The sequence below is a fragment of the Cottoperca gobio genome, chromosome 2 (genome assembly GCF_900634415.1).
Source record: "Cottoperca gobio chromosome 2, fCotGob3.1, whole genome shotgun sequence".
In the NCBI taxonomy this organism is placed as follows: Eukaryota; Metazoa; Chordata; class Actinopteri; order Perciformes; family Bovichtidae; genus Cottoperca; species Cottoperca gobio.
The window spans coordinates 7,183,094-7,207,268 of NC_041356.1; the positions used below are offsets into that span (position 1 = coordinate 7,183,094).

The 24,175-nt window shown below is 45.7% G+C and overlaps 1 protein-coding gene across 5 annotated transcripts in view; it reads right to left on the minus strand.

The window, feature by feature from the left end:
* Positions 1-9,048: 9,048 nt before the first annotated feature.
* The window catches only part of nrp2a (neuropilin 2a), a 54,071-nt gene continuing 38,944 nt past the window's right edge, over positions 9,049-24,175 (minus strand). For 3 of the 5 annotated variants that reach the window (XM_029449352.1, XM_029449369.1, XM_029449387.1), the window contains 7 exons: positions 22,197-22,274; positions 21,880-21,984; positions 18,462-18,727; positions 17,782-17,878; positions 16,229-16,261; positions 11,456-11,518; positions 9,049-11,356 (listed from right to left, as the gene is read on the minus strand). In XM_029449352.1, the coding sequence (XP_029305212.1) occupies positions 11,055-11,356; positions 11,456-11,518; positions 16,229-16,261; positions 17,782-17,878; positions 18,462-18,727; positions 21,880-21,984; positions 22,197-22,274 (944 nt within the window). In that variant the 3' untranslated portion in view covers positions 9,049-11,054. Of the gene's footprint in view, positions 11,357-11,455; positions 11,519-13,798; positions 14,391-16,228; positions 16,262-17,781; positions 17,879-18,461; positions 18,728-21,879; positions 21,985-22,196; positions 22,275-24,175 lie in introns of those variants that run through there. The other 2 variants (XM_029449360.1, XM_029449377.1) reach the window with 2 other exon arrangements.

Sequence of the window (24,175 nt, forward strand, 5' to 3'; positions counted from 1 at the left end):
GGAATTCTCCCTTCATGAAGCTTTCAATCTGTTTCATCATTGTGGTACTTGATTGACCACCTACAGTTTTGAGTTAAGACTCCACTAACAGATTTTCCTGTGTGGGGATAATAAAGAGTGGGATTCTCTTATTTTTTTAATGTAACTCAAAGCTTTTAAACGAACGACTAGCTTCTCAGCACACGGGGTCGATGATCTCCAGCTTAAGAGATGTTTGAGAGAGCTTTCCACCCGGAAAGACTTTCCACTTGGCCTACTGAGCTTGACATTGTATCTCTGAGTTTGAGCTTGAACTGTCCAACCCCGGCAGTAGTTCAGCCACTCTCCCGCTGTGATGAGAACAGTGTCGGGGATAAGATCTCCTGTCAAACTTCTCTTGATAAACACAAAGGGGCTCCACTGCTATTGAACTGCACCCTCACCACAGAAGTCCTCTATGTAGACAGGCTGAGGGGAAACGAGGGAATTGGAAGCAAGGAGGAGAGTGAGAAGTGGTAGAGAAAGGGTGTGTGTGTGTGTGTATAAGATAACACAGGCTAGAGAAACCAGATTGACGCCCCAGTGCGTCAGTGTTTGGGTGAATCTGTCACAGATACAGCGGCAGATAGGCTGAGGCGGAGAGGTATTGTTAGAGAAGACACAGAGCCCCAAACTAACCAATCTACACACTGCAGGCATAATGGACTGGAAACCTAGCAGCACCTTTCCCCTGTACACACACATGGAAACACACACACACACACCTTGCACAGTTGAAATGTTTATCTGCCCTTTTTAGCTTACATGGCAAACCTGTTACATCCTAAGTGGCACCTCTCTTTAGGATCCTCTCACACTTTTGCTTTCACCACTAGGGGCAGTCCCACATCACAGCAATACCTGCTGCAAGTGATATGCAGACAAACTGAACGTAAATGGAATGAAAGAGGGATGTTATGCATCTAATGCACGAGACTTTACAGTAGAATGAAATATGACCTTGAAAGTAAGCACTTCAGGGAGACTGTTATGCTGCACCGCAGACTATAGTATATCAGCGATGAATGAAGTCTGTGCTGTATGGACTGGACACCTTTCGCCTTCACAGAATAAAAGCGCACTACAGGAAGTGTAAAGATGAATGGAGGCGATGTGCGTTTCACCTGAGAAGAATGGTTTCCGAAAACTCATGGATTTGATACATAATAATGATTTAATCCTGGGAATAATTCAATTTATTACACACTATTAGAAAAACCACAGACAGCTCAAAGTGCAAAAATGCAGGATTATCTCACGAAAAGACAAAAAAACAAACTATTGAAGCCACAGAAGAACAAGCACTCAGCTAAGAAATCAAGCCATCTGAGGGAAGCAGTGTCCTGTCGCCCCCTCCTCACAGTCACAGATTTGTGGATGTGGGGGTTGACACCACCACCAGAGATGGAGGCTTTGATGAGTCGATCCAGCTCCTCATGCCTTCCAATGGCCAGCTGCAAATGTCGTGAGGCTGATGCTTCTGACCTTCAGGTACTTTAATACAACTTCTGCCAAATCCTCAACCCCCGCAGTGAGCTGCAGTGGCTTTAACACGACCACGGCTGCTTCTGGACATCAACACCACTAAACTGCCTCCTCGCTCTCAGTGACTGTGAAGAAGATAAATATAAATGCTTGTTGGGTATGTCAGCTTTAAAGACCATGGAGTCAGATTGTGTTGGTACTTCATCAGTGTACAAATATGAGTTTAGCAACCTGAAAACATGACTTAAAAACATTGGGTTTTTGTTTTCTGGAGGACGATGGCGATGATCCAAAGCGTCCCAACCTCATGAAGTTCCTCTGCCTCCAAGCCCTCCACCTGCTGAGGCTGTGTTGCACGTAAGGAACACTGATGAGAAGAAATACCAAGATTTGAAAAACATTGTGTTTCCTTCTCTTGATTGACAAAGTGCCTGATTTCCTCCCCGCAGTGTGATGGGTGAGAGTCCTCTGTCTCGCAGAAATTGTACTCCACACCTTGCAGAGAAGAAATACCTCGTTTTATTTATGAGAGGGAGATGGCGGAGGAGCATTTTGTTGCTTTGACAGGAGCAGCTGATTGAACTGTAGCCTCTTGAAACAAGGAGCATTAGCAGACAGGCTGAAGTTGCAAGATATGCAGCAAAAATAACTGCAACACAGCGTACAGTAGACAGGGAGCCAAATGGCTTATTGAATTCCATGTTATCTGATGGAGGCAGCCTAGAAAAACTGACCGGGTCATCTTATTTCACACTTTGTGGGTTAGTCGGCGCTCCAAATACCCAAATGTATGTTCACAAGCACCGACAAAGTGAGTTTCTTATGATAAATCCCCTTTAACGCTGGTCAAGTATGCACATTCACATCCTCAACACTTACAGTGTTCCCAACATGCACATTGCTTTGCCATGAGACACAAATGAACACTTAGTCTGATTTATCCAACAACTTTGAATAATGGAGTATGAAGTGAGAAGTATTAAATGAGCTGGAAGTGCTTCTATGATCCCCCACCCAAGGAATATTAGGAGGAAGCACCTTGCTGCATGAGCGGTTCTACAGCCGGCTGACGCTGCCACGGATCAGAGTGTCAATTTTAAGCATCTCTTTCCTTTGGGCCGCAGGGTGACGGGTAATGCTTTACCGAGAGGGGAAGGCCATCTATCACGGCTACGTGGGTGTGCACAGTATGTGCATGTGCTGAATGCATGCAGGTAGTGTAGCTCTCCTCGAGGCTTTAGTGTGGGTATGGAAGGGGGGGCGGAAGAGGCCTTCCGGGTAGACGCAAGGCAGAGCATCTGGAGAGAAGGACTCTCACTGGTGTCAAGCGGGGGCGTGTTTATTTGGTTGGGGGTCGTGGGAATACTGGAAGCATCTTCTTGCTGATGAAGAACTGATGCTCTCAGACACATTGCAATGCCGGTGGCGCTGTGTGTTTCGTGTCATAGGCTACCTTTTTAATACCAGATGTTGGCAGGCTGATTTGTGGGGAGGAATGCAATAAGAAACACGCACACTCATGTATAGACTGCGCCGACACAAACAGAATATTTCATATTCATGAGATATGGGAGCTGCTTTTTTAATGGCAAGATTTTTGACAGTGTCGCCAGTCAAAACTCAGCAGGGGACACGCCTGTGCAGGAAGAAGGCTTATATTCTCTGTGACTCATTTTCAGGGGGAAACATTTGAAAGAAAATCCTATTTTGGACACAAATGGCTGGAAAATACAGGTGAAAAGCAGCGCAGGAGTGGATTTATATGCGCATAATTTTCAAAATCTTTTGTATTTTCACTTCTATATAAATCTGAAAGGCAATCCACTCAATAGAGAGGCGCCCAAGTACTGAAGCACTTTTCACTTTTGGCAAGGTGCCGAGAAGGGGAGAGAGAGATACTGTAGTTTGACCTGCTGAACTCGCTCTTTTTGAGCATGCCAAGCTCTGTGGGGCCAGCGTACAACATCTAATGCTAATGCCTGTTCTTGCAGCCGCTCTTGTTTCCATAACAACTTAAGGTGGAGGAGACAGGTCTCTAACCAAAAAAACGCGGATCAGCCTGGGCTGAAACACAGGAACTAAACCTGCGCATGTTAATGCAAAAACAAGCAGATCCATACATGCAAAGCAAAACACACACACACACACACACACACACACACACACACACCCATTACATGCAGTCGTAATGTTTCACTCTTGTTGTTTTCCCTTTAGTGTTGTGTACAGAGGAGGAGAGGGCAGGTGGTGCAGACGCTCCCCTGGTTCCATCCTCTGGGGGTTATTACTGTTACAAATAATCCCACAATGACGCCAAGTCCAAAAAACAATAAAGGCGAGATATTGATTTGATATTTGCGGCAGTTGTTAGCGGATTCGGTTGCTTGTTAGTTGTTCTTCCCTGTGTGTATATGGAAAGTGCAGCGCTGCATCTTTGTGTGTGGCCTCGGTCATGGGAGGAAGGCCTTTTGGGCAGCTTGCTTATTCTACTACGATGTGTTTACTTGACTCCCTGCTTGTGTGCCCCAGTGGCCTGATGCTGTTATGTCTCCAAGGGCCCAAACTGTAGCTTGACTGATAAGCAATTTGAGAAGGTCCTCTTTCCTCTCTGCTATGTTTGGTTGTATGCACGATTGTTTCACTTGTGTATTGTCTTTTTTTTTCTACCGCTCTCTCTCTTTCCTTTCTAAATCACTGCATGTTTTATGAATACCTCTGAAGCTTGGCGGCTCCAAGCCCATGCAACTGTAAGATTCACCTCTGCTGAAAAACAACACCGAGCGCCGAAAAATGAAAGGAGTGCGCAGAGATAAATCTCCAAAACACTTACTGCAAATGTCTCATGAATCTACCGCCACGACTTCATGCAGCAAAGAGCGCGTGTATGAAGAAGTGTGTTTGTGTGTGTGTGTGTGTGTGTGTGTGTGTGTGTGTGTGAGATAGAGAAAAAGAGAGAGGGATTGCTAAGTTGGCTGTTTGAATGATGTTTAACTGGAGCTCAGCACAGTTGAATGAGGCTGTAAATCCGCTTTCTCCTGGGTGCAGTTACTCAGAGCGCCATGGTACAGAACTATCACAGAGAGAAGGATGTCACCACATTACTGACGCACACACACACACACACACACACACACACACAATTTCTGCCTCCTACAAGGCATCAAATATAACGCGAATACCATCAACAGCAACCCACTCAGAGGATTGAGGATATACGCAGAGCTCCATCCCACATTAACCAAACACAGAGATCTGTCCTCTTGAGGCTTTACTTCCACACTGGCACATAATCTCCCAACCTTCTTCCACACAGCTCACACTGCTTATGATCAAATCATGAAAACAGAGTGAAAAGGAAAGCAACAAAACAAGACCGACAGCTACAATTTCACACCATAATGGAAATCAGCGTTGTGTATGAATAGTCGTTATAAGGTCTGCTTTACGTATCTATATGTCTGAACGTGAGATGACTTCACTTCACTCTATAATAGCAAGTTCCCATGCTTTTCTGCCGACATCAGTGTCCAACTTCATCAAAGGGGAAATGTGGCGGCTGCTTCGTAAACACGCGTTACTTGCGAAGCTAATTTGATTCAGATGACGAGATTTATGTGCAGAGCCGAGGAGACTCGGGAGGTTGGTTTTTTTTGTAGGGTAGAATCGTCAATTATTTTGGAACAGATGGGTCTCAAAGTGCAATTGAATTTGATTATTGCCTCGATGGAATACATAATGAAAGAGCCCTAATTTGAACAGAAAGTTATGAGGAGGCCATTTCAATTACTCCACAAACTAAACTGGGGGACCAGGCAGCCTCACACAACACACTCAGGCATTCAGATGATTTCCTATTTGGTACTTTTCTTTCTTTCTTCCCCTTTAACGGCAGCGAGATGAGCACAGCTGCTTATTTCCTTGTTTCTGAAGTCGGCCCCAGCTGCATTCTTGAAAGCGTGATGTGTTTTCTTTTGTCATTGTTAATTGATTACCACTTTTCATGAAACACAACTTTGTTTTTCATTCTATTATCAACGTGTTTGTCCAAATAATAAAAAGGCCCAGCGTCTCCGCACCGTTGGAATCATTTGACAGATTCAGAGTAAAGAAATGTCTGCGGTGCCTCCGTGGAACAGATTATTACAGAAGCTTTAAGATGTTTTGTTCAAGAACCCTGACAACCTGTCAGGAATGATTGCTCAACGAACAGCTTTCCTTTACTGAACTTGTGAGTGGCAGATATATCTTTAGCTTTTTTCCCCCTCTCAGGTTCACGAGTTCATCGTGAAGTTATCATGATCTGTTTTTAGAATTAAGTTGTCTTAAAACTTTTCAGTTATTCAACATCTTTACAGCACCAACACACTGATCACACTTTCTAACTAAAGACTTGCTGTTGGGGGGGGACTGGGTGTTTAAAAGAGGACCTTGACCAAATAAGAAACAGGTTGTTTGGAAGGTGTGTGATGTGACTTCCTTTCCCACAGTAAAGGGGAACTCCACGATTTTACACATAAAAGTTAACAGATGTTTGAGGAGCACTACTGCATGTTAGCTCGCTCCTCATCTCTACTTGAGGTCTGAGATTTCATTAAAAACATAACACACCTGAATTTGTTTCAAAGTTGCATTGTGGGTAACGTAGATGGCTGCTGTCATTATATCTGTATGCAGAGTTTCCTCCTGGCTTTCTCCTCGACTTGACAGAGGAACACTCCAGGTGTCGAAGCGTTGGGTCCAATTTGGTGATCCTCGGGCTCCACTTTCAGTACTGACGTGGTCGTGTGCATCATGCAGGTGCCCCCCATGCATACTTTCTTTGGATACTGAACGGGCCTACTAGGCACAGGCCCAGGAGCCCAAAGTGTCATCTTCAAAATGTTACTCAAAGAGACACGCACCACCCAGGGAGATACTCAAAATGACCACAAAGAAACATAAAATAACTGCAAAGATAAACAAGATCACAAAGAGACTCCAAAAGGATAAAGAATAAAGAATTTCTAAAGCAGCGCTTCTCCTAGTGTAACGATTTGTACGGGTCCCTGACGTCAAACACAAGCACTGCAACACCTTCACTCAAACTCAACCACAAACACCCCAGACAGATGGTTAGGGCCTACTGAGAGAGGCCTCCCCGCAATGCCTGATAACAAATGTCTTGTGCTATATTGGGCAACTGTGACCGTAACCACACCAGCCTCAAGTGGAGCGAACAGGTGGCCCGCCACACAGGACCACTGGTCCTGTTGCGCGCCCACATCCACGTTCAGTCACGAGGAAATGCTCCAGATACCATATGATGGCCTCAAAACTTTTGGAGGAAATATCAGATGCTTCTGGGAAATCAAATCCGGAGCTCGGCACCCACACAGCCCAGCATGAGGCATACGCTTCAGTCTAGAGGGAGGAGCATCAAAGCAAACCGTCAGTGTTGTGGCCCCAAACATCCCCTCAGTATATTTCTATCGAGTTAATTTCTTCTGAGCTGCTTCACAATGACAAGAAAGCTGGCCTAGTTTGGAGCTCTGAATGGAGCTTTTCTCCTTCCAATCATTTCCTCCATGTATTTGTTTTTCAGAGGCAGTATCCTCTGGTGGTGGGGAGATGATAATGTCACGGAGGAAGGGAAGTGATGGTCTGCACGGTGTTTATACAAGACTTTGGCATTTGTTGTCATTGGGTCTTTCGTCATTGCCGGGCAAGTTGCCACAGAGCCCGTTATATCCTCCACACACACACACACACACACACACACACACACACGCTCCCCACTCTGACCCATATAGGTGCTTTGAACCGCTGGCAGGCCCGACAAGATTATCTGGGCCCCCTTCCCGGGTAGACCATTGGGATGAGGGTGCGTGGTGGTTTGTGTGTGCATGAAACATGTAAGTCTCTGCATGTGTGTTTGCATTTCCGATGCTGTTAAAGGAGATGTAAGGTGTCTTCTCCGGGTTGTTCTTTTCTTCAGACCGTCACTGAAGGTACATGGAGGATAATATGGATTTCTTTAGGGGTTAACAGTTAAAACCAGTGTACCTTGACAAACACAAGCTTCACTTTGCCAGGACCCTGTGAGAAGCCTACATGCACTTATATTCAGGAAGTATTAAATGATTAAGTTAGAAAACCAAACAAAGTTTCCTCCCTAACTGTGATGACTAATGTGCGGCCTGTTTGCCCTCTCTCCCATCTTGATTACATAATCCCACATTAATTAGCTGTGTGTTGCAGTCACTTCCTGTGGCGCGACCCTCAAATGGGCTCCATCCTCAATCTGGCCTATCGACTTACAGGGTGCCAGAGCTTTTTCTTTGAAGGCCGCCTCGGCTTCAGAGGCAGAAAAACTCTCTGATCTGACGGCTAAAGGAAAGGGGCCCCTGCAGTGTGCCGTTACGGACTGATAAAAAAGCTCGAAAAACAACATTTGGGTAACACACACACTCACACGGGGAAAATAAATTAAGAATAATTTGGTTGTGAAAACAAGAGGCGCTATGGAACAATGACAATCTGGCTCCTTTGGTAATTTCCTGTCGCCGTTCATTCGTGTGATGTGGTCGTGACTGTTCTGCCGGGATCAATCAAACCTGTGAGCAGATGGCATCGCACTCCTCCGGTGGACTGGGGAGTGTCTGTGTTTTTTCAGAGGCGGTAATTGGCCCGCTATGTCATGGACCGGAGCATGCTAACAGCCACTGCCATCGCCGCTGTGCTGCGACAACATGAGTCGCTCTGCTTTGTATGGCTCATAAAGTGCTACCTGAGCTACAGGCTCCGTTTCATATCAACTCAAAGTTGTGTCAAACGTTGCTATAATTAAAATGTTACGATTGGAAAAACACATTTCAGGAGCGCATACAAGCTAAGAAATGCAACATTAACGTTCGCACTCTCGTTAGTATTCCAAGTCATGACTGTAACAGCCGACATAAGACACCTGTAAAAAAAGAAATTGGACTACTTTGTCTTACTACGGACGTCCAGGCCAGGAGACCCCGCAGAGTCACACATATCACGTCTTGGATCTGAAACTCTGAGCTGTATTTGTTAACAGTGTTTGCGTTTAGGTGAGTAAATCTTATGTGGATAAATGGAACCGTGTGTGGGAGACTCAGCAAGCTCTATAAAAGCGAGGCAGAGTAATTGCATGTGTACTGTACGAGTGTGTGTGTGGCTGAGACGTCGAGCACTTCAAAGCTTTGATGTTGGAGCTCCTAAATGAGGGCCACCAGAGGTCCAGACTAATGGGACATCATGTGGAGATTAGAGGCCAAGTGTAGCAGGCTGACAACACGACGTAATGTATGTATGTGTATGTGACAGAGAAAGCGAGGGAGAACATGAGATTGTGTGTGTGTGTGTGTGTGTGTGTGTGTGATCCCCGTGTTTCTTCTTTTTGAAATTAAAAGTGAGTTTGTCTCAGACGGAGTTTGTGGGTAATTGGACAGGAAGGTCAATAATGCTACGAAAACATCACATCAATCAAACTTCTATGTTCACACAAAGTATCAGAGTAAGAAAATGTTAGCCAGCGTTTTCCTCAGTATGGTATAAATCCTTTATTAAATAATCATAACAATAATTATAATAACAATCATAAAAAGAGCATTTCTGTACAAAGACCCCCTTTAAAACAACAACAACAGCAGTCCGAGCAGTGCGAAAGGGGGATCCTGTCCTTTTTCTTATTTTTTTTTTAAACGTTGTTTGGTCCTCCCAGGCAGAAGGGGGCGCTGTGACTGTCACTGTCAGCGTCAAGTTACTGTATCTGATACCGGCTCCAAAGGCAAGCTGGATCCCCGAGGCTCCAAGGCACTTTGAAGAGAGTCAGTGGGGTCCAGAGAAACGGGCCTCAGAGGAGAGTGTGTTCATGGTGAGGGTAGATGGGATGAAATGTTGAGTGCATGTGTGTGTAGTGAATCCACGGCATTTATGTACTCCATGGTCTCAAATATATACCTTAGGCTTCTCAGCGGCAACGGTTGTTCCCTTCATTTTCAGTGTTCATGAGCGAGAGAGGGTGTGTAATAATGTTTCTGTATATACATCTGTATATACAAGTGAAGCAATGTGTGCATGTGCGTGGGAGCGAGACTCTCCCCCTCTTGTGAGTCCATCAAGAGCACAAGACCCTTTCTGATTGGTTCGAAACAGTCCCGAAGAATGCCCGCCTTGCAGAGCAGACATTATGAAAAGTAAACAAACAAAAAAACAGGCCACAATTAGCCGGTAGTTTGAGGTGGGGGTGGTGTGTCTGTGTGTACGTGTGAGTTGGGGGGGAGGAGGGGGGGGATAGGTCCTTTAAATCATGGCTTTTGAGGTCCACATGTAAAAAGAGAGAGAGATGGATACCTCCTCTCTTGTCTTGGTGTCGCCTCAACTTTCCTTTTTCAACATTTCCGCGAACAGTTTGCTTTTAAGGCTTGTTGTGTGTCCGGGGCACACGGTCAGTCGATTGAGAAGAGCTGTTTCTGGCATTAGTTTGTTTTCTGTCCTGGCGGAAAGCACAGGGAGGACATCGCCCCTGTGAGAGAGAGGCAGGGGGAATTTAGTGCTCCGTCAGTCATAGTCTCTCTCACTCGCTCTTTGTTTGTCTTCCTTCAGTGGTTTTCAGTCTCTGCCCTTAACAGCAATCCATAGGTTGCACCGACCAAAGCTCCTTGACCTTTCACCATTAACCACAATGTAAACATGACCTTCTCTTTGACAGGAACCAGTAACAACAGTCTCCGACAACTAAATCTAACAATAACTCTCTCTGTCATTAAAAGAATGTGTTAAAATGCCCCCCCCCCCCCTCCTCCTCCCTCCCCACCTCTACACACACATACGCCTCATTTTTTCTACTTATCTGCCATCACAGGCTGGCGATAGGCCAGAACGAAAACATTAAACAGAAAGAGAGTGACCGAGCAAACTCGATGGACGTCTGTGACTAAAAATACCACAGACTGTCAGGAACTAAGAGGATAACTGAGGCTGATAGGTAGCAGATTCTACGACGGAACAAAAAGAGCCAACGGGCCACACAAAGGAGCTAAGTTCTAGGCCACTGTGTTCACATGTGATCAAAAAAGACGCTTTCTAAGCACGTTCCTAACCTACCACCTTTCCAACACGACGTGTTCTGACTCAGTATGTGTAGCTTACAGTATCCAGCTTCAAAACTAGACCTCTTACAAATCTATGATGCATTTATAAACAGTTCTCTTTTGGTGGAGCAGGAATCTGTAATTGATATGTGTAGATATTTTTTGAGGCCTAACATCCCCGCAGTGGAACGATGCATCTGGGTAACCCCAGTCTCTCTCTCATTTCACCACATGAACTACCAACACTGGAGCGGGAAACGAGTTCTCGTTTGAGCTAAAGAAAAGAAAAGAAAAGTGGCTTTCTCGTTGTCCGTGTGTCCCGGCATCTGCACCACTCAAGTCAACTGAAAGTGAACTGGAGGAAATTAAGAAAATAGTGCGAGGTTTTTCACAAAATGGCTGCATCTCTCGCTCTTGTTCCGTCTCCTTTCGCGTTCCCTCTCTCGAACCTCCTCACGCCTCGGTGCAGCAGCGCTGTTGGTTCAGCTTGACCTTGTGCTTGAGACCGTCGTACAGTTCGAAGTTGTAGTTCTCCAGGGTGGTGGAAGAGCGGGACGACAGGCCGCTGTAGGAGCAGGTGCAGTACAGGAGGAGGCCGGCGCACACCGCCCCGAGCACGACGCCCAGGGAGCTCATGACGATGATGGTGACCAGGATGGGGTCCAGCGTGTACAGCCACGAGTTGTCCTTCTCTGAGACGCGGGTCACCGGAGGAGATGACGGGGATGCTGTGTTCCACTCAGGGAACTGTATAACTGGGACAAGAGGGGAAGGAAAGTGGGAAAGTTAATTTCACGACAGCTAGAAGAGACTCTTCTGCCTCTACTGATCAAAAGGTGTATTGAGTGCCTTACCTCCACCGAGCGCGTCTCTGCCACTGAAAAGTCGTCCGTCTCCAAATTCATTGGGTCTCTTCACTGTCAGAGAGAAGCACAGGAAACGTGGTCTTAAAGCATCAAGCACATTCTACACATAAGTACAGTTACAGCATTTGGATGTTTATGTTTTCAATGTAATACCATTTGTAATGCTAACAATCAGGTGGCACCGGTGATGCAGGACCACACACACATTCACCGATAATTAAGTCTTTGGATATTGTAAACTCCATACACACACACACACACATACATCTTGGAATAATAGAAAAATATGACTTTATTAATAGAGAAAGATCAATATGATACATTCCGCTCAAACACACAGTCATCACATAGCATACTGATGGTATAAGACTGTTCATTCTGTGTGAATAAAGATGCAAACACATCAAATAAGCAACATTACCCATCGTTATCACCATTAAAATCATCGACACAGTTACGGTCAAGTTTAAGAGTGGTGTATAAGACGATCAAAGAAAGAAAACAAAAACTAATGGCAACAAATGGAAAACGTTTAAGTCGTGCGTGTGACAGTGAAACTCACAGCCAGGGGGGGGGGGGTGTGAACTGATATGTATGTGAGTGTCTGAATTGGAAGATTATAAGTGAGGTAAAACTTGCAATGGCTGCAGCACTTGAGCCAAATAGCTCAAGTGTACTTATACTTTAGATGAGTTTTCTTCCCACTTTGTGTGTGTGTGTGTGTGTGTGCGCATTCGTGTCTACGTGTGTGAGTGTGTGTTTGCGCTTGCTGCTTTTGGCAAGCGTGCAAGAGTGGGAGTAACTGCTTGGCAAGGCACACGTCTGGATCTGGAGGCCAATGGCGTTATTAATACTGTTTCCGGGGCAACTGAAGTTGGCAGCGGATTGGGTGACAGAGGTGTGGTAGAGCGGAGGGAAAAGTGCTTACCGCAGCCTTATTAAATGTTATCTGTCCATTAACTAATTACAACTATTAGAGGCTTGGAGCGAAACGGTGTCGAGATGGCCCACGTAGGGTGTCCAATCCCTCCTCCGCGAGTTGATTTAAAAGCACATTGTGAGAGTGTGCCAAAAAACACTTTGAAGAGAAAAGTGCAGTTTCTAAACTGTGGCAACAAATCGAGGTGCTTTGTGCTGAGCTGTGGGCTAGTAAGTGATGGATTTCTGCTGGTGTGACAGATCACGAAAGCACGGGCCGTTAAGCCACAGAGTGAAGACCTCAATTTCTTTCAACCTAGGGTGATAAACTGACCTCTGTACCCACTGATGGGAGAGAAATTGGTGCCAATTTGTCTATCTCAGTCAGAGATTTGAGAAATTTCACAATAAAACAGGCTTTTAGATCCCGGATACATGTTAAACATGAATAAGAAGTGCATTAGCTATGTCTCATGTTATGTTAATAGCCATTTATGGCGTCTTATGGCACTAAAGGAAGAAGCGTTGATAGCTGGAGCTCTGTTCTGGTTTTCATAACAGCAGAACGCTACACTTATGGCTTCCATCTGGTCCAGCGGCATTGTGGGAGTTGTAGGAGTATAAATCAAGAGGGAAATGGTGATGGCAGACAGCTGTGTCTATTTACAACCCCAAAAACAACAGCACATATTCCCACTGAAAACACAACAAGGCTGGGATCAGCACAAGTTTCATCTGGGCAGCTCCAAGACATGGGGGAACAACTGGGGTGGGTGGTAGGAAGCATAAATGGGAGTGGGAACAACGTGCTTTATTACGCCAGAGAATCAAGATGAAACACTAAACACTGAAGACGGCTGCATCCATCACTGACTGATGCCTTTATCGGGAGAAGACAAGACGTTCAATCAAACGAGCTGGTTATCTCCATTTGTGATGCAGGACTTAAAGTATGATGGATTTGCATTCCTTTGTTTTTAAATGTGCACATGCTCTGTTGAAAAGCACAATGGAAGGATTTTTCCTCCTCCGTTACAACCCCCTCACTATTGGTACAACTCATATCACAGCTATCTCATGTTGTTATTACAGAGATACCAAGAGCTTTATTTTTCTGGGGCTTGCCAGATCATTTCCACAGCCAGCACGTTGAATGCCTCTCGGCCTAACAGTTTTCTCCTCTCTCTCTCAGCACTGCAGAGCTCCTCATGTCTCTGGGGTCTTGTTTTAGCCTGTGGTTTGGCAGCTCTGGCTGGCTCTCGCAGCGGAAGCAGCTCGACCCCCTTCTCTTCCCAGCCCACACATGTCTGTGTGTATATCCATGCTGGGGTCATTTCAGGAGGACCGTTGGGGTTATGAGGAGCCAGACGGCACTCAATGGTCCGAGACAAGCTGTTTAGATAAATAACTTACTCAGACTTTAGTCCTCTCATCAGGAGCAGCATAGTGTGAAATGTCAACAGCAAACTCCTTAATGGAACAAAGAAGAAAACAGCAACCGAAGCTACATCCATTCGAGGCAGAGAGAGAGAGAGAGAAAGATGTTTCTTTTGCAAATTTTCACTTGACAGTTTAGGACAATGTCATCATCACCCTTGCAACTGTAAACTAAAGGAGGGAGGGGTTCGTCGAGTGGATGTTCTGTCAATCTTGCGGCATCACACGGCCACTGACATCACAAGTTGGCGTCCTGCTCTGCCAAACACAACGCAGCTAAGTGCTTCTTTTCAGCAGAGGGTACGGTGTCGGTCCCGGCTGTCCAACCTCACTGTCAGGACTGGCTCCACCCCTGGGGCGGCCATACTGGAGGACCAGTTAGAATACTGGAAGCACTGCGAAGAGCTGTGATAGGCCACTGACAGCTGGCTCTTCTTGGTGGCCAGGTGTTGTCGGCAGCAACAGAGCGCCCTGACCAAGATGGCCACCGCCAGGAGAAGGAGGGCACCCCCCGCGGCCATAATGTAATACCAGTGGATGGGTAAGGGAGGCACAGGAACGCCTCCCCCTGGTGGAGAGATACAGAATAATTGGCCAGCGGGAAAAGAGAGGAGTGGCACTACATTTAATTTCTTTATTTTCTATCCCTATTGGTCTTCATCATATGAACAGCAGGCGTGCGCCTCATATGAGCATGCACAAGCATGCCAGTTGCAAAAAAATAAATAAATCTCCAAGGCCAAAAAAAATAAATGGAAAATTAAAATGCATCCAATTCTCTCATGTAGCTTGGGTTGCAGTTGGAGGACAAGTTTTCACACCAAGATCATCAAGAGATTTGGTTTGAAATCAGTCCAATTGTTGTTCCAGTCAAATTCGATGCAATTAATTTTTTTAAAAGCTCCAATGGAATGACTTGGTGTGAAACGGAAGCCAAAATAATTAGTTATAAAAGGACCCACACACATTGAATTAAGGAGCTTCCTCTTCCTGTTTCGCACGGGCACAGGAAGTCACAAACAGCCCCCTGATACAGCCTCAGAACCATGCAAGAATCAGTCGGACACCACATGGGAACCCAATGTTCCAGAGCTCTCTGAGCTCATATTGGATTGGGATTTGTTATTTAGCTGGCAGATTTGTTTTGAGTACATAATTTATCCTGTTCTCTGTTCTTGGTTTTTCATTTTTCTTCTTTCTCATGCATCAGCCTCCTGGCCAGTCCTCTCCCCCCTCAAGCCAAGCTCTGTCTCCTTGGAGACTATCTCCACAGATCCTCTACACTGCCGCCCCTGGTTTGAACCCTCTCCTCAAATTCTTGGAAAGTTCCAACTAATCACCTTCCAAGAAGCCTATCCAATCCAAGGCTGCTATGCAAAAACAAACCACCGAAGACATTGAAAAACTATGAAATCTGAATCCAAACTCGATGTGGAGCATTGTAAGACAGAGAGAATGTCAAATTGAACTAGGGGAAGTGAAGCAGAGCTGAATACATCCTGATTTTTGGACCGTGTCACATAATTACAGAGGGAAATGGTGCGTGCTCCTGCTACTTCACACTGCACACACTCATTAGACAGAGCTGAGTTAGGGAGAGGAGAGAGAGACACCCGTGCTTGCCGCTGCTCAGTCACTCTATCTGATTGCTTTCCACTGGGGACATTGGTGTGTATGCGTGTGCTGATATTATTGTGTGTGTTTGTGCATGTTTATCAACGGTTAGAGACTTTGTGTGTGTGTGTGTATGTGTGTGTGAAGGCAGAGGAGTAGAAAAGCCAAAGAAGTGCACACACATCACATTCGCACTGAAACCGCCGAGCTCTTATCTTATTGGAAGACATTATGAAATGCCAAAACACTAACATCAATCTCATAGAGTCCCCCAGGATGCTCTAAATATTTTTCATGAGGCAGACAGTTATTTAAAACCCTTCAGGCTGTGTCAGGCAGCGTAGAACTGAGAATATGTAGCTCTTTTCAAATATCTGACTCCATGAGGTGTGCTTGAGTTAGCTTGCCTTGCACGCAGAGTTCGCTCTTTTGAGACTAATCCTTTGTTTCCACTGAGACTGGCAAGGTCAAACTAGGTAGCACATTACTGACTTTGAGAAAATGTGATAATTAAGATTTTAGCGAGGGGTTTAGTATTTGTTTGGTGATGTCTACATGCTGCAGCTGATGACATGAATCACCAGTTTTAATAATGAATGCAGATTTATTCATCTGGAGTCCCAGAGCTCTAGCCGACTCAGCCTCTGTGTTTTCGGAGACGGCTCGCTTTGGGCTGATTGTTTTTAGCGGTTGAGACAACTGAGTGCCACCAAGCAACCCCAGGCTAGTGCATACCAACGGGCAGGAAGCAAGACCAGAGAGGAAGTGACATCATATCAAAGTCAGACTCACCTGGGTTTTCAGGAGAAAACGCTGCAAAGGGTTCTGCGAGGACAGAGAGAGAGAGGCAGGCAGAGACAGGAAGAGAAAGGGAGAGAGACAACTGTTAGATAACTTTAAATACGAGGGGAAAGTCAGCCAAATGTCACACAAATATCACAACTATCAAAGTCCTCCTGAGGAAATTTAAGTTAACTCCTCAGATAACTCACATGAGTTATGGCATTTAGTCGGCTCTTTGGCCAGAATGCAATTTCAAACAGAGTACATTGTGCGAGTGGGGAATCTGAGATGGGCTGTGCTGAGAGTGTATAGGGTACGTGTGTGTGTGTGTGTGTGTGTGTGTGTTTATGCGATCGCAAAGTTCACGCATTTCAAGTTGTTTATCTGCCGAGTCCAGTTAAACTGGAGCGAGCAGGTTTTTTCTTTTTTGGCTTGCTGCAAACGCACAGAGCAGAACCTTCACTTAGATTGCCTGGAATGCAAACACAAAGAACTGGTGTGTGTGTGTGTGTGTCTCAGTGTGTGTTTGTGTGTCGGGGGGCAAGTGGGAGAGAAAGAAAGAGGGAAACCAACTTGGGAACCGGAGCCTTTTGGCGGGTACCCCAACATACTGTGAAAAACTCAACTGCGTTGGGTGATAAGCAACATCCCAGAATGCTCTGGGAGTGGCGAAGGAGGGGGGCTGCGCTGTCATCTTTGCCTTCTAAGCTGCTGTGCTGCTTCGACTCTCTCAAGATTTGATTGATGGAACGCAAAAACACACACAAACTAAAGTGTTTGCTGCGGGCTAGGGACACTTAGCACACACTTTCCTTGCTCCCCACTGTGGTCCAAACTGGACGTCAGTCAGAAGCGATGACGGCAGGTTTTCGGCTCTGAACCCCCGGCTCGGTCTCTGATCTGTTTAAGACCCTCTCCAAAGCCCACTGCTCGGGCCAGATTAAGGAGGTTGTGCTGGCGCTCGGCTCACACCAGGCACCCAGAAAAGTTGCTTGGGAAACAGCCTGTCTAGTAATTCCCTTTGACGGCTCGGGAAAAGCTCTGTTTACAAATACGACAGAGGAGTGAGAGCGAGAGAGATGGAGGGAGAGGAGAGAGAGAGGGAAGAAGAGAAATCTAATGAAACATAGATTAGCATCGCCGGGGCCCACGGGGCATTTATGGCCTAGTTTTACTATTCTTCCTTTCTTTTCTTTTTCTTTTTTATGGAGGAATAAACGTTGTCCCTCCCTCTCCTTCCTCCTCTCATCTCCGTATTCGGTGGGCTCTTTGGAGGAGAGGCTGTCTCCAAAAACTGTGGAGGGAAGGGTGAGGGTTGGGGGTGTTGATCACTTCATGTGTGTCATGTTCAAGGACCTTCCTGGTGGACGAGATGGTGAAGTTGACAGGGGGCTGGTGGGTCAAATGGATGTGTGTGATTGTCTATTTGTTTTAGTTTTTTGTATTCTTCTGGTTGGAGAAGATTTTGGCGAACTGTGTGTGTGTGTGTGTGTGTGTGTGTGTGTGTGTGTGTGTGTGTGTGTGTGTGTGTGTGTGTGTGTGTGTGTGTGTGTGGGACTTACGTGTACACTCTTTCAGGGGGGTGCTAGAGCTCATGTGGAAGTTGTCTATCCAGATGTGTCCTCTGGTGCCGTGCACAAAGAAACCCTCCATCACAACCTACGGCAGCCAAAACAGAGGAGGAGGAGGAAGAGGAAGACGGAGACAGGATGAAGGCAACAGGGAGCAGAGGGGGTGGAGGCAAATTGAGAACGAGGACAAGCAGGAAGAGATGGAGGAGGAGGAGAAAGAGGATAAAAACTTAATACGTTGCCTGTGATTTCAAAGTTGCACTCAACACTTGCAATCATCCTCCCTATCTCTGCAAGCTTCTTCAACTTACTTTTTTATGAGAACATTAACTGCTTGTGATGTCTCTGACAAATGCACAGCGATCCCCAAACAATCACACAGCCAATAGAGACAATATGGCTTACTTTAGATCTGTTTGAAGTCAAACCTGGCCTAAGGTGACAGTTGGATTAAAACTGATGCTTTCTATTGCTCTGAGAAGAATATATCTCCCTCAAAACAACCCTGATAACGACATTAAAGGCATGTTTCTCTTTCTGGGGAGGCACATAACAAAGGGTTTGACCCAGATACTTTAATATAGCTGATAATAACTTTACAGTCATTTTTCATACCAGTAAAGAGGAAGTTCATTCCAATCTTTGTTCAACGTAAAAATGAGTATTATTACCTGGAAGTCTTTGGGGGATCGAGGCAGGATGGTGCGACCCTCCCTCCAGACGGGGCCCTGATCGTCTTTCAGCGTCCACAGCACGGTCTCCTCGTTGTGGGCGTCCCGCAGCAGGACCTTCAGGTGGCCCTGCGCCTCCCCCGACAGCTGGTAGGAGAAGAGGAGGCAGAGGGGCCCGGTGTCGGCCGCCACCACGGAGCTCACGAGCCGGGCCTGCTGCTGCTCCGTCTTTAGGCTGGCGTCCATGTACAGGTAGCTGTTGAGCTCTGGAGGGGAGACGATAAGATAATAAGCATGTGTAAAAAGTCACCACACGCACTTTCATCTGCTCTACTTTGAAAACAGAGAAGGCTTCCTAAATCCAGCACTTTGATGATTTCCACGTTTTGAAAATCCTATAAACTTTGGACCTATGAAACTCTTTCATAACCTAAGTGAATAAACTCAGGACTACATTGGATCAAGTGGAAAAATATGAACTACATCATGGAGAATTCCACAGCGTCAATATGCAACCAAGCGGTTTTAGTATTTGTAACACATTGCCAGAAATGAGCAGAGCTTAGTTTTAACCTTGAGTTTGCTGGTTGCTACAGTCATTTAATGGCTTTTTATTTCAGCCCTCAAGGCAGTAAAAAATAGGAAATTTGAAAGGATGTGTAGACTTTTGATATCAACTGTAAATGGATGTTTTTGTGGGGCACAAAGGCAGCACGTACACATACTGTGTGTGCATACACTTTGGCACAAGTATGATCATAAATCATCGCTGTTTGCACATACGGGCAGACGTAGACACTTAAATATCCATGTGTACAGTACAGCTTCACACAATTACAGATATCTCAAACAAAAAAGAAAGAAATGAATCACCACCTAACAGGAACGCGATCACTGCCACAACAATAGGGAAGTGACAAATGTAAACACACAGAAGAATAGGTCCAGTGAGAGCGCTACCAGAACTCAAGTCAAGACCCTCGGGGCACATTTCTCTTCATTCCCTTCCAGGTAAATGACTTACACAACGGAAAAGTGCAACAAAAAGCACGCCGCTCCATTTGTTTACTCCAGAGGATGTTTAGTTTGCAAATTGGATGCCGACATGAATTCCATTGTGAGAGATCATTGAGCCTACAGTATGTTTCAGTCTGTGTGTGAGAGAATGACTCAAAGAGGCGTCTGCTGAAGAATTTCTTAAGTGGGTCCTGTGGGAAAATGTCCAGCATCAACAATCTGCAGATTAAATCACCTGCTTTATCATGTACAACTGTGTGTGTGTGTGTGTGTGTGTGTCGGAGCAACTGCCTTTCTGTATTACATGCACGGAAAGTCCATCACGGAGCAGGACAGGTATCTCCCAGAGTGTGTGTCTGTTTCAGTTTCACACCACAAGGTTTTTTCTTTCACACAACGTCTGCTTTTTATCCAAAGCACTTCACGGTAGCAGGGTGTGTGTTTTTTAGCGTAGCCATGCTCAAGTTATTGAGTGACTGGGTCGATAACCTCTCGCTTTGTGTGTTTGTGTGTGTGCAGTCTGTCCGGCAGATCCGACAAGCAGTATCTGGAGGGACAAATCTTCCTGCGACTTGACAGCTCCCCTCTGCCCACCATACGCCCAGACTAGCCTGTGTGTGACACTTCAGACAGTGTGTGTGACAGAATGTCCCTCGGCCCTTCTCGGCGCTGGAATGAGTGTGTGCGGGTTCCTTCGCTCCACACGACACTGTTTTCTTGTGTATATACACTACACCTACAGAGGATGTGCCAGTGAAACCTATTTGTGACTCCGCGAGGTGTTTCATCACACATTTTAAATGTGTGCACCAAAGACTCTTCCTCCCAATTGAAGTGCGGCGTCTCGCAGCGAACCCCCCATTGTTGTGCCTCTTGTTCGCCAGACAGCTCATAATCGAGGCTGCCTCGCCGTACGCTGCACAACAGAGCATTATTAATCCATTTCACAGCGGTCTCCTGCCGCGAGAAGCAAACGAGGATTCAATCTATGAAGCCTATTTAGCATGTTTTTACTAGCGGGGTATGTTAAGCCAAATAACACAGTATACGGGGACTAATTCCACCTCTGTGCCTAATAATTGGTTTCATGACTGAGGTCAAGAGGTGAGGAGATCATGGTTACTGGCTCTCATGACGTTAAAGAACTCTATAGAGGATTAAACAGTGATTTGATAGCAGTGAAATAATGATCCTGGGTTGGCTGGGATTCCTGACCTTTGACATCAGAAGGAAATCAAAGGCTGGCGTGGCGTGTCAAAACGGCTGGAAATGATACACCGTACATGAAAGCCACAACCTGACTAATCTGAGCAACCCTTTCCAGTCCGGCTGTGATGAAAGAAGCTGCTTTGAAGCCCCCCCCCCCCCCCCCCCCCCCCCGTCAAAGATGGCTGTGACCTAAATCGGTCACGCTTCAGGAAGGTTTCTGTGAGATCCGTTTGCCCTGCCGAACACGACCCAGGTGACATCACAAATTTGACAAGAAAGCGGACATGCTGAACCTCTTGTTTAATTCTCTCCAGCTGGAGAGATGCTGAATCTTTCATGGAAACTTGCTCGAAACCAATGAATTTTAAAACAAGGTTGAATAACAATCCCTTACCCTGCCTATGAAACATTATAAATAGTTCTTAAACCCAGCAGGATACTTCTTCTATAGCTTTTAATAACACGCCAAAAGCTGCACTTTTGATCCGCGGGTATGTTATAAAAGGGAAAATTAATAATTATTTCTTCAAGGAGTGTCTAAGTAGACGGAGGCCTACACAGCATCATCTGGGATGTGCCTGCGGTAATGGAGGGGCAGTAGCGGACAGCTGGGAATAACTGCTCGTCTTAGGAATCTCCTCCTCTGAACTTAATTGGAGCTACCGGGTCTTAACCCCTTCCTGCCGACACGTCACACATTTTGACACACAGAGGCGAGCGAGCGGAGAGCTGCTGTGTGTCACGTGTGAGGCTTTATGTGTCTTGAAATTGCGGCGTGGCTGGCAGACGACGTTGCGGCTAAATTAAACCGGTTTCAATTTAAGGAATTATTTTAATCAAATTGAAAAAGGACTCAATGTAGAGAATGACTCCATTTAATTAGTGTCTAGACTCAATGAAGTTGATAAAAGAAACGTAATGCATTTGTGCAAATGAAATTCTCCTTGCATACATAAAAGCTCTGCAGCAGAGAAGCTGATCCCAAAATAAAACTTGAAAATGTCCAGAGTCTGCCTGAGCTGCTAACAGCATTGTTTTGTAAAATCCTCCAGACCTGCACATGTAAATTTAGACCAATTTTAAAACAAAACAACAACTTCTTGCTACAATAAGAAAAGCGTAAGTCCCTCTGCTAACCAGACAGCGGCAGTGAGTCACGCAGAATCTTCACATGACTGATGAGGACACTCACCGTGGCTGTGCAGGGACCAGAGCAGAGGGGCGTTGGGGTCATACGTCCACCCACACAGGCCACGGTCAAAGTCACAAACACTGTCTGATGGAGGAGAGGAGGCTACTGGAGAGGTGGAGAGCAGCGAGGAAGGAAAAAGAGAGTCAGAGTGCACACAGGTATGAGCAATCATTTCAAATGAAGAAGCATTAAAAGCTTCTCTACATAATGTCATACAGCTCTTTCAAAGGCTTCCATCAGTTCTATTACTGCTCCCTAACAGCACTATTAATACAGTACATCTTCTCATGCTAAACACTCATGTTGCCTGGACTCACCTGCAGTCGAAACGGCAGCAGTTGTGGTGTCAATGTCGGGCACAGTTGGTGTGACGGTGTCGGCCGGCGTGGTCATTTCTACAAAAACAAACATAACACAACTCAGGTCAAAGCTGGGTGTATGCATGGAACAATGCTCAGACATTAGATTACTGCGAAGACGACACATTAATCACCAAATGTTTGTTTAAGAGATCGTTTAAGTGGAATTTCTCCTTCCACGGTTGCAGACGAGAGAGAGGACCAGGATACACAGATGTGACAGGAAGTGATAAGCAACCGAGGCAGAAAGGAAGAGGAAGTAATGAGGTGTAGTGTCTACAGACACGTCTAATAACCTTCCATTGAGTCTATATTCCAGTGATTTAGATAGCAAATTAAGCCAGTTACAATAACACACATAATAAGTCTTTTTCTCATAGACTTCTGTAGAATCTGATTTCTTGTGCTCCCCTGCAAATGGCAAAAACTCAGTTCAGGTTCACTATAATAGCACTGAGAGAAGTTGTGCGGCTGTTTGGAGCGACTTTTGACCATATTTCATCACATTAACAGCATGTTTCATTATCCTGTATATGAAGGGTGAATTAAAGCGCATGAGTGTGACGTCATTGTCCGAAACTAACTCTATCTCCCGTATCCTGTCTCCTCTCGGTCATCCCACCCAGAGTGTCAGAGACAGATTAGGGCAGACACACATAGCCCGAGATGTTGTGTCTGGTTGCTCAGGCGTCAGTATCAGTCTAACACACACACACACACACACATATGTCCACAAATGCAGAGTCACACACACACAGAACTGGGGTTAAGGCTGATGGATGGATGAGTTTAATAAACTTCCCTCGACCTTGGACAGGGTGATCACACTCTGGGACTACTCACTGGCTGTCAGGGAGGACACAGCGCACACACACTCCGTCTACCATTTATTTTTGCGTGTGTGTTACCAAGTTTCTCGCTCACTCTGTAACTCATACGCACTCAGAAGAAGGGAACGCAAACAACAAGTGAAATGTCCTCAACATCTATTGAAGCACAACTGTATCACAAGTACAGACAAACAACACACTATGGCATAACAAGTTGCTCATTAAAACACATCCCATGTGTGCACACACAGACATGTGTTGAGCAGGCTGCTGCTGGAATGTGAAGAGGGAGAAAGCGCTGTGTTATCAGGAGCAGATGGGTCAACCCTGGTGTGTTATGGGAGATTACGCTGAGGTTTGGGTCACGTCTCACCCGAAGAACCAAATGTATCATGTGAATAAACTGTGTGAGCTGTTTAACCATTGCTACAGATGACCCCTGAAATGAGTAGATTATTAAGCATCTTACATTTCATATTGCTTTGTTAGCTTTCCCTAACAGGTCTATCCGAACTCTGTGAGCTCATTAGTTGGAAAATGAAACGCAAAAAGCATCCAAACATCGAAATTCATCACCACACTTTACTCTGCTGTTAGTGGCAATACGGGAGCGTCCCGCTGGTCTTTCTGCATGACAACCATTATCATTTAAAGACTATGAAAGGCACTAAGGGCAACAAACGCGGCGTGATACACAATTGATCCGCTTAAAGGAACTTCCTGTGGAAATGAGCGCGACGGCGCCCCAGCTGGAGAAATGGCAGGCATGAAAGGGCCGGCCCCAGCTGGCGACGGTTTCTGACATTAACCCAGCGTTAATGTCACGTCCTTTATGCCTGTCATTAACTACCTAATGAGACTCTTATTGCTGCCGGCCCACTGGGAAGGTGAGGCTAGGGAAGCGGCCCTCTTCCTCCCGAATTTCAAATGCATCTCTTGTTCCCCTTCTCCTCTTCATTCTGTCTTTTGTGCTCACTTTTTGTGATTGCGTTTCTATTTCAGTCTAACCTTTCAGTCCTCCACTCAAGTCTTGGGAATGGGGCCGTTAAAATAAGCATATACATTACCTGGCCGCGAGAACACACGCGTCCCGTGTGTGTACAACTA